An 11,201-nucleotide genomic window follows, 5' to 3' on the forward strand; every position below is an offset into this window, starting at 1 on the left:
TATATATTCCCCCCTCTTTAGGAGCCCGCAGAACTTTCCCCAAAGCAGCGAGTTTTCTCTTGAAGACGCTGGCCGCGCTGTATCCATGTATCCAGCAATGAAAGCAAGAAGGGGAAGGTGAGGATCCCACAGACTCGTGCACCCTGCTTGGCAGAGGGGAACCCTAAATGCTCAGAGAGAAGAATGTTATCTGGCTAAGAAAGCATGCATTAAGCACCAATAACCTCACAAATTCAGGGACCCCTATTGCGGGCCCGCCGGTAAACTACAGCCTAAAAGCCTCCAGGTGCGTGATGCTGAAGGAAGAAAAAAAGTCCCAGAAGGTACTGGGTGCCGGCCTGACTGACATTCCCCACGCCCAGCGCAAGGCCTGCAGGAGAACCCACAGGGCTGCTGAACCGACGCATTGCCTGACGCTGGTCCTAGACTTTCTCTCGCGACTGACCAGCTGTGAGGGCTTTTCCTAGAGAGGCAGGAGGCTCCAGCCTTTCCAAAGCAGTCGCGCTCTAGAGCCCGCCAGGCTCGCCCCCTAAAGCTCAGGCAGAGGACCACACACCCTACACCAATCATTAGTCGGGTCCATTAGTCTTCTCCCCGGTCCTTTTCCATCCTGGATCATTTGCCAGTCACTTGTCTTCCACCACGCTACCTCTTCTAACTACCAGACCAGTGGCCACCACGCTCCCTTCGGCAAAACACGAGGAAACAAGAAAAGGAAAGAAGGAAGAAAAAGTAAGAGAGAAAGGGAGGGTTGCAGACAGGAGCAAAATCTGCAACCACACTCAGACACTTGGGCTTAAGAAAAACATTTTAAGAAAATAGGAGGGGAGGTGTCCAGAATGGGACGGGAATTCAGAAACGCCGCTTCCAGCCAGAGCTGGAGCAGCGCTCTGACTGCCAAGCTCCAGCGGGAGAGGAGCCGAGCGCTTTCTTTGCTACTTACCCAGTCCTCTGTCTACAAAGCTAGTGATCGTGTTAGCTGACTTAGAAGACTGGAAAAAGCTGGCATTGATGCCCAGCTTCTCGGCAATGGAATAAGTCCTGTAGATTGACAGCATGTACTCGTGGGGCACCACGCGCGGGCCCCTGCCGGGCGGCTCCTGCTCCCGCTGCGGCGGCTGTCGCTCCTGGGGCGTCCGGCCGGTGGCACCGTCTCGCGGAGTCCGTAGCATCTTCCCTTCTTTGCGGCTCCTCACGTCCTTGGTGGAGTCCAACTCGGAGGAGGAGGACAAGGAGGAGATGGAAGCCTGCTGAAAGCCTGGCAAATCCCAGAAGAAACTGATGAGGAAGATGGCCAAGAGCAGGATCCTGGGAGTATCCATGGCTAGCGAGTGGCTGCGTCTTCCCCAGAGGCGACCGCGACCGCGGCGGCGGCGCTGGGCGCGAAAGGCACCAAGTGGCTGGACAGCGGCGGGGGCTCCGCTCCTCCCGCAGACTCCGAGTGGAGGAGCCCGGTAGCCGCTACACAAACCCAGGCCCTGCCACGCCCCCTCCCGCCCCTCTCCGGGAGGGGAGGGGCGGGAGGGCAGTACAGGAGGGAGGGTGGAGGGAGGCCGGGTGGTGCGGGAAGGAGGTGTGGAGTGAGGGGCGACGGTGGGCTGGGGTGGCACGAAGGCGCAGCGCCCCCGCGGGACGCGTGTGAGGTTGAGGGGCCCTGAGTGCAGCGCGGGGCCCCAAGTGCTGGGCCGGCGACCGGTACGTCGCCGACTCTCGGCTGGGTAGCACCGGACTGCCCGCAGCGCCAGGCTCCCGCTGGCAACGTCGGAGAAGCAGTCCCTCCGCAGCCGCGCTCCAGTTCTCTCCCCCGGCCAGCACTTACACTGGAGTGAGCAGCGGGGAATCGGGAAGCTGCTCCGAAACGGCGCCTCTGCCTCAGGCTGCGAGCTGACTCCCGGGGGTGGTACCTTCTCTCCTCCGCTGCAACCTCCAAGCCCGCGGTTAGCTCCGCTCGGGGCCCAGCCCAAAGCCAAGGAAGTCAGGCGCAGGGTCCAGCTCTTCGCAGCCCCATTCTCCCGGTAGGATGCTGCTCTCCACAAAGACCCGAGTCTATTCGAGACCTTCGAGGTCAGGCAAAGGCCACCAGTCTTCCGAGTTTGGATCTACGCTAGAAGCGGCTGCGCCCCTCTGCAGGCCCCAGCCTCTCTTCTCCCTATCCCCAACCCCTTCTGGCCCAGGCTCCAGCAGCTTCATTTCTCCTTCGCTCGTTCCCGATTCCTCCGGGCCTCCCGCCGTCTCCTGCACCCCTATTTGTCTTTTCCTCTTTGCTCTTTTCTTCAGGACTTCTTCCTTCCCCAAGTTCCTTCTCATTCGGATTCGAGCCCTCTTTCCCCAGCCTGCTTTTCTTCTTGCATTGCTCTTCCACATCTCCCTGCCTCCCACCCATTCTTCTCGGTCTCTCCCTCTCGCTTCCAGCGGACCCCTCCCTTCGCAACTCTACCCCAATCTGTTTCTCTTCAGCCCCGCCTCGCCCCTATCAGGAGTTTCCTTTATCTGTCCCCAGATTCCCAGTGAGTGTCTTCCCCGCCCACTGCTACGCTCCTTCCCTGGGCCTGGACGCCCCTAGACCAGGCGGTGAGAGGTAGCTTCTCTCAGCGCCCTAAACCGAAGTTATAGGGTGCTCAAACATCAACCACAAATGTCCTCCTTCAATAGGCTCACTGCTGTGGGGCTGGCACTATTTTCACTTTCTTGGGGTCAGAGGAAGGAGAAAGAAAGAAAAAGAGAGTAAGTGACTTTTCCTAGCTCACTGAGCCAAGAAGTATGCACCCTGGGATATGCAGCCCAGACTTTGCCTCCAAGCCTGGTGCTCTCCCAGCTCCAGCAAACCCATCACTGGTCCAGCCTCATCATCCCATTTCTTGCACATCTCTAGTACTCATTTAATCTCAGGCTCAGGCGATAACATCCTTACTCTGTTCTCCCTCTGTCCTCCCCTCCATCTCAGTTTCCTCTTTGTCTTCTTCGGGTCCCTGCAAGCCTGACATCCTGCTAGGGAACAGAATTTTGCTCCCTTCTGCCCTTCACTCTGATTTTCTTAAGGTCTGAGGCATGCTTCTCACCCTGGACACAGGGCCTCCCCTCACATAATGGTGAACACCCACAGAGAGGTGGTGTCAGGCATAACTGTAAGGTGGCTGCAAATACCATTTCACTTAATCTTCACAACAATCCTGAGATACTAGCTGCATCAATCTATTTTACAGGGGGGAAACCTCAGGCCCAGGATTATGCTGCTCCAGAGTCTGTGGCTTTAACAGCTAGGCTGTTGAGCCTGGCTGCCTTCCTTTTGATCTTCCATTGCTCTGGCTCTACCCCAAACCAGTGTACATTCCTAGTTTTAGTTTTATGATTGCCAAATTCTGTCTTAGACTTGAAGTTGCTTTACTCTAACTTTTTCTTCTTTCCTCTCTCTGGGCTTAAGATGAATTGATTATCATTTACCCGGCAAGGACACAAATTGAGAGGAACTAAAATTTTAAAATTAGATTTTTTTTTGCCACTATGGCAAATCACAATGATTTGACCTTTGTGGGTTCCCCCCTTCTTTATTTTTTGACTCACATGTCCTTCCTATATTACTTGCCACTTAACATTTTATACCAAACCTGTTGCCTTCAAAATCTCTATCTCCTGCCCTCTCTTTCCTCCCCCTCCCCTCTCCTTTTCTGCAGTTCTTCACCATACCTTTCAAAGCCACCAGCTCAAAACTCCTCAGTCTTTGGGACTAGCTACACCCCCTGGGATGTCTGTGGTCCCTTTAAGCCAGCACTGTATCTTGCTCTGTGCACTGGCCTGTGCAGTGTCATCCATGGGAGAACACCTCCTGTGGTATGCTCCATCCTTCCCCTCTGGGAAATGAACATTTGTGGTTGTGTCATCATTATTTGCATTTCTACTAGTATACTTCCTGTTATTGATTCATGATTTGAGACCCTTGGTCCAATAAATATGTTTCCTGCCTGTGAGGGCAGCCCTGCATGTTTTCTCCTCATTTTGCCCATAACAATTATTATCTGCTGCAAGTTATCAGTAAACAGGAAACAAAGCAAAGAATCTCTTGGCTGTGGCTTACAACCTTTCAGCTGACTAGATAGTCATGTGGAAAGACACTGGGACGGATACACTAACAGATGTGGGCTCCTGCCTTCCAGACTACCCTGGGAAAGATGTTACTCTCGTATTACTACCAGTCTTGGGTATATGTGAAGAAAGTTCTCTTTGCCAGAAAGGCTCTAATGATCATTTTATAGGTGAGGAAACAAACTGACAAATCAATGGAGAAGTATGGAGCTCACAAGTGAATCAGAAATATAGCCCAGAGCCAAGCTGTCTGACTCCTAATCCAATGTTTCCTATATTTAAAACATCATATTTAAATATCTTGAAAATGATCCAGTCATGCAAAAGCCCAAGCATTTCTTTCCTTGTGGATATATTTTAAAAAGAAATCCATCCGTGTTAAGAAGATAAGGCTATGACCATTACATCGTGTATGTGTGTACATGTGTGTGCATGTATGTAGGTGTGAGTGAGATAAAAGAGCAAACTGAAAATCAGATCTGCTTTCATATCTTCACGTTCTTTTCCTAGTCTTTGAAATAGTGCTATGGAATTTTAAGTTTCCAGCCTAATCTTAGATTCTCTAGTCATTTCTTCATCAGTTTCTTATGAGAAGATTTTGAAATGGTAAGTGTCTTAACATGAACTGAGAGAGTCTGGCCAGGTCTTGGCCTTGGCAACCTTCTTTCCAGGGTCAGTCTCAGAGAAGGAACTGCAGACATCTGTGCAACACGGTGTCTCCTGCCCCCTTGTGCACACCAGGAGAATCGCTGCGCATAGCCAAACTGCTAAGCAAGGGATAGTAACCTCAGTTAATACCATTAAAAGGGAAGAGGTGGGAATCATATCTAAGGGGTAGGTAACATTTGACAACAAAACATTCAGAAATGACAGATCTGCTTACACAGAAATACAGGACAGAAACAAATTGCTTTACTGCTATCTTAATTTGTGCCGTTACAGTTTTTAAATGGTTGTTTCATACTGGTCCAGGGAGAGGTTTCTCTTAAATAATTTATTTATTTAATTTTGACTGAAATATCACTTGAAAGGCAATTTCTTATTTAACTTTAAAAAATTTTTATTTATTATTTTTATTTTATGTCTATGCGTGTATTGCCTGCATGTAGGTAGATGCACCCATGTCATGCAATGCCTGTGGAGGTCAGAAGAGGGCATTGGATCTCCTGGAAGTGGACTTACGTGTATTGCCTGCATGTAGGTAAGTGCACCTGGGTCCTACAATGCCCACAGAGGTCAGAAGAGGCTGTCGGATCCCCTGGGACTGGAGTTACAGACAGTTGTTAGCTGCCATGTGGGTGCTGGGATTCGAACCTGGGTCTTCTGCAAAAACCAGTGTTCTTAACTGCTGAGCCATCTCTTCAGCCCCTGAAAGGCAATTTCTATAAAAAGTGGCTCACCTATTGGAATAATAGCATAAGCCCATCCTCACAGGAAGGAACCCGTGCCATAAGAGACTCTGGAAATGCATCCTTGGAAGACATCAGAAGTGCCTGAAATTTTGCACAAGTAATATTATTTCTTTAAAGTACTTTAAAAATTTTTTTATAATTCTTTTACTTTATGTATATGAGTGTATTGGCCTGTATGTATGTAAGTGCACCCATGTTGTCCCAGAGGTCAGAAGATAGCATCAAATTCCCCTGGAACTGGAGTTATGGATGGTTGTTAGCCACCATGTGGGTGCTGAGAATCAAACCCAGGTCCTCTGCTCTGCAAGAGCAACCAGTACTCTTACTGCTGAATCATCTCACCAGCCCCTTAAAGTACTTTTAAAACTAAGGTCCAGATTAAAATATAAGCATTATCTGGTAGAATCTGAATTCTATTTTTACCATTAGACACTTCTGAGTAAACTCATAACCTGACAATCTAATTAGCTGGTTTAGCTGGATGGCATGTAAATGGCCCAAAAGAAATGAGACCTAAGATGAGTAAGCTTTGATTAAAAGAAAGCTAATTATAAGAATGCCTAGGATTATGGGTTTAATTCAGTTTCTCTGTGCCTGTTATTCCAACTATGGGAAAAAGGAAGAAACCCACAGGGGTCTTCAGCTTTTCAGCTCCCACTCCCGTTCTTCTCTGGTTTTGATATTTTCATAAAATTTCATCTTGGAAAAAGTTCCTCAAAAACATAAGGAAAATGAGGGCTGGGGAGATGGCTCAGTTAGTAAAGTGCTTACTACGTAAGCATGAGGAACTGTGTTTGATCCCCAGCACCCACATAAAAAATGATGGCACAGACTCTAGGGTCAGTGATAGACCCTGTCTCAAAAAATAACATATGGAGCGAGAGAAAACATCAACCTCTGGCCTCCACCCTGAACATGTACACAATGTGCATGCATCCCCATCACATGAACACCCACCCCCCCACACACACATGCATACATCAACACACATGAAATAAGGCAGAGATGGATTAAGGAGGACACCCAAACCTTGGCCACCACACATGTGCATGCAGACCACAAACATGAACATGTACACACAAAAGGGTTTTTTCTAATTAAAAAAATAGTAAAAAACCTTTAAGAATACTGAGCAGTGTTTCTTGGGGGCGGTCAAAGGTGGGAATCCTGAGCAGCTGGAGGGAGACTAAAATCTGTGCCTTAGGGAAGTAGAGGAAGAAGGAGAAGGAGAAAGTAAAACCAACCAACCAACCCAGGAGAGTATCTAAGATGAAGCACCTCAGCTTGAACAGGTGAGACATAAGGCTCAGTGCCTCTCCACGCCTCACACAATTTATGCTGAATCTAATTATTCCATTCTTAAATGTAAAAGCCAAGGGTTTTTTGATGGTTTCTTTGACAAAACGACTTACAGAGAAGTCAGATGAAATAAAATGAAATGGAATTCAGAATTGTGTTAGATGACTTGTCTCTCAGGCCTCAGGTTCCCTACTCTGCCAGCTGAGCAGTCTTAGGTGAATAAAGAATCAGAAATTCAGGGCTGGAGAGATGGCTCAGTGGTTAAGAGCACTGGCTGCTCTTGCAGAGGACTGGGGTTCAATTCCCAGAACCTAGATGGTGGCTAACCAGTGCCTTAACTCTAGTTCCAGGGGATCTGACTCCCTCTTCTGGCTTCTGCGGGCATTGCATGACATAGGTGTATTTACACACATGCAAGCAATACACTCATACACATAAAATAATAAAATATAATAAGTAAACATTTTTAAAAAGAACCAGAAATTCAGTAGTACCATGTGCTCAGGACGACAGCTTGAGTTGGGAAGGGAGTTCGAGTTACTCCTGCATACTGTCTCTATGCAGTCTCTACAGAGGACTCAAGTCAACCTGTTCTTGCTCTCCTGTGGTTCTGCTGGAGGTCAAGTGATGTCCATTCATGTTGTAGATTGCTGACCCCAGTGGTTCTCAATATGTGGGCCTGGCCTGGAAACATCAACCTCACCTGGAAACTTGTGAGAACTAAATTCTTAGTCCTCCCCACAGGTCTACTGAGTCAGAAACCTGAGTTGAGGCCCAGCAATCTGTATTTTAACAAGCACTGGGGAGATTCTGATGCCTGCTAAGGTTTTAGAACCATTACCCTACCATCAAGCAGGGATAAGCTACCTGCCAAGAACTTCAAGAAATGCTTTGATTTTTAAGGAAAAGCTGTAAATGAAAAGTGTAGTATGGGATTTTATTTTCAAATTAATGATTCACATTCCTAATGAGCAAATAATTTTCATTCCCCCATGTAAACCAGGTGTATTTAATTGCCCACAGCCATGCCAAGTTAAATGTAGTTAATTTGAGCTGATCTCTCAAAATAAATGGGGTTGTGCTCACTTCCAAGTTGAAGGGGAGAGAGAGAACACATCAGAACAAAGTGGACTGCAGGAGCCTCCTCAGACCCTGTGATGGTGATGGAGGGACTTGGCACTAGCTCCATCGCTTCCTGGATATTTTAACTCAAAATGTTCTTACTTTAATATGGTACTCCAAAAATACGTGCAATTTTTATGTATCAGTTAAAAATAAAGTTTAAACAGCTTCTAACTTCAGTTTTGTCTCTTCAGATGGAGGAGACAAAATGACCCTCTAGGCCTTTTGTGCAGATTAGATCACAAAAGTGTATACAGGGATGTCATAACGAAACCTCTATGTCCAATTAGTTTATAAAATAAAAGAGTAAAAATATTAGGTGCAGCAATATATGTAAATTCTCACAGACTTGAGTATGGTGATTGTGAATTAGCCAATCACTTGGATTTTTTGCATCTCAAAGAGTTTTCCGTTGCTTTTCGCCATTCTCAAGCTTTATGCTTTTGTTCTGAAATTCCATCCAAAAATTGTCATTGATCTAGCTTTCATATTCTCTTAAAAAATGTCTTTTTGGTAAGTAACTTCTCTAAAAGGGCTAAGTTTGTTTGACACATAGAGTTTTCACTGTGTTTCACTGTGAATTTGTGGCCACACTTTCCTTCTGTAATGATTTGACATGTTTTATGTCTGTCCAAATATTCTAGATTAAAAACACATTGCCGCTTGCTAATAGGTATCAGAATACTTCAACAGAGCAGATGAACTACCTTCTCAAATGAGCATACAGGGTGCTTGTGAAAGTCAAAATGATTAAATTCTAGGAATGTCTTGATTCTTGCCAAATCTCACATAGAAAAATTACAATTATATAGGAAATTGTCTTTCCTGTTTAGGATCAGATTTGGTTGGAAAAATTACTACCAACTTTGTAAACATTAAAATAGAAGCAATAAAGATGTAAAATTTCACACAGGGGATCTACAATGTTTGGGTAATTATAAGCATATGGCTACTTTACATGAGAGTGCTGTTAAAAGTATTTACTAGAGCTCTGGGAAAACAGAGGTTCTCAAATTCAGGGTTTATTTACATGCACCAAGAATGTTGCATTTACTATCAATTCATCATAATCTATTTTTGCTTCAGAATTCCAGTATTAGCGGAATGATCACAGTCTGAGGTTCATGCTGTCTTGTCTATTTGTTAACATACCACAGAGCAATTATCTTTCAAAAGTGTGAAATGCTTTCACAGTAATTTAAAAAAGGTTTCTTTTGTTAATATTTAACATAACAAGTCTTAGTATATCCTACTCCAACTGAAATGGTGGATGGCGCAGTTTTCGTTCCACATGCTTTTTGAAACAACACTTCAACGTATCTGTTTCTAGGAGTCATTAAAAATAAATTCATATTTGTTTCAGATTCATTAATAATGAAATGAGCACTTTAAATCTGGAAATGGTTGAAATTTCCTTTTAAAATGAGATTTAAGAGTTTGAAAATTCAGTATAAACTCCACCTTCCTTCCAAAAACCTTCTGCTCATGACTGCTTTTCAAATGCTAAGATTATGAAATCTCACAGTTAAAAGCTGCAATAACTTGGTCTCAAAAACAAAGTACAGAGATGGGAATAGGATACTGGTTGCCAGAGGCTGTGGGGAGGGAGGATGTGGAATTAGTGTTTAATGGGAACAAAACTCCAATTTGGGAAGATGAAAATGGTCTAGAAGTAGATGGCAACCATGGCTGTGACATTACAATATGTTTCATGCTGCTTCACTGTACCCTTTAAAGTAGTTATGATGGTCGATTTCAAATTGTCTTTAACCACAGTAAAAAGTACAACATTTTAGCTGGCCATGTGAAGGCATATCTGTCATCTCAGTGTATAGGAGCTAAGGTAAGAGCATCCCATAGTCAAAGACAAGCTTGGGTTTCATAGCAAGACCCTGTCCCACAAAACAAAACAAAAAGTACCAAAGTTTAATAACACAGCTCAATAAATGTTCATTTGCAAAATAATATGCTGAAAATGCAAGTCATTTTGATTGCTTTGCTGACTGGGCTTTATCTTCACAGAAAACTGGTAATAAGCACACATGTGGTTTTCTAGCCTCACAAATGTCACGAGTTCTGTTGAGATTAAAACCCAACTCTTCTTTTACCCTTCTAACCATACCATATGAAGAATTCACAATTCCTCATTTTACTTTTGCTCTTAGGTAAGACCATTTGGGTAAAGATCACTTTTCACTACATGAATTCCATTTCAATGAAAGATTAATGTGCAAAGAGTGTTTCTAGGCACTGTGTGAAAAGCTGAATCCATCAGTTCTGGACATGGTGTCCCCTGTCCAGTGCTTAGCAGCCCTCAAAGAAAGCACAAAGTCTGAAACAATAAAAGTTTCTTTTTCTTCCATGTCTTCTCTTTCTGGAGTTATTATTTTCTGTTTCTCTCAGCTTCAGCTAATGCCTAATATCTACCTAGGTGAAAATTACTTCCATGCTTAAGATCCCACAAGCATATGTATTTGTGTGGTATGTGTGTGCATGTTTGTGGGTATGCATGCATGTGGGAGGTGCACATGTAGGGACTTTTCTGTGGAGGCCAGGGAGCCTTGGATTTCATTCCTCAGGAACCATCTACCTTGTTCTGAGATAGAATCTTTTACTGGGACCTGAGGCTCACTAGGAGTCTGGCTAGCCGGAGAGCCCTAGGAATCTGCATGCCTCTGCCTCCCCAGTACTGGGATGAGAAGCACACAGACACAACAAGCTTTTCTATGTGGGTGCTGGAGATAAAATTTGGGTCTTCATGTTAGCATGGAAAGCACTTAACTGACTGAGCCATCTCCCTAGCCCAAGCATCTGTACTTTAATTACTCTTGTATAGGAAAAAGTTCTCAGGCTCCAAATGATGATTCTTGCTTGATTAGTGCTAACCCAGCCACACTGCTGTGTCCTGTGTCCCTGTAGCTGCAGTACTTGCTTGGGCTTCTGCCACTTTTCTCATGAAATGTTCCAGTCATAGCTTGTTAGGGAAGGCCAACACTGTGAAGACCCAGTAGTCCAGTCTCTTCTTTTACAGATAGGATACTATAGTCCAAGAACTGGTAAGGGACTTAGTTAAGCTCTGGTATTCAAGTCTAGAACTTAGAGCCCATGATCCTTTCCTTGTATTGTTTCCCAATGAGTATCCCTTTGCACATCTTCATTTTCTGATAAAATTAAGAATTCCAGTGGTAATTTGCATGATTTGCATATTTTTAGGGGTTCCCCACCTGGTCAAGCAAACATTCTGTAGAAATTTAGGTGCTTTATATTTCTAGTGGTTAAATTATATAT

General features: G+C 45.0%; 1 protein-coding gene across 1 annotated transcript in view; it reads right to left on the reverse strand.

The window, feature by feature from the left end:
• Gdf6 (growth differentiation factor 6) overlaps positions 1–1,455 on the reverse strand; it is a 16,444-nt gene extending 14,989 nt beyond the window's left edge. Inside the window, exon 1 of the mRNA XM_008847855.2 lies at positions 944–1,455. Within this exon, the coding sequence (XP_008846077.1) occupies positions 944–1,322 (379 nt within the window). The 5' untranslated portion in view covers positions 1,323–1,455. The remainder of the gene's footprint in view (positions 1–943) is intronic.
• Positions 1,456–11,201: the final 9,746 nt, after the last annotated feature.

The sequence above is a fragment of the Nannospalax galili genome, unplaced genomic scaffold, assembly GCF_000622305.1.
Source record: "Nannospalax galili isolate Female #2095 unplaced genomic scaffold, S.galili_v1.0 scaffold183, whole genome shotgun sequence".
Lineage (NCBI taxonomy): Eukaryota > Metazoa > Chordata > Mammalia > Rodentia > Spalacidae > Nannospalax > Nannospalax galili.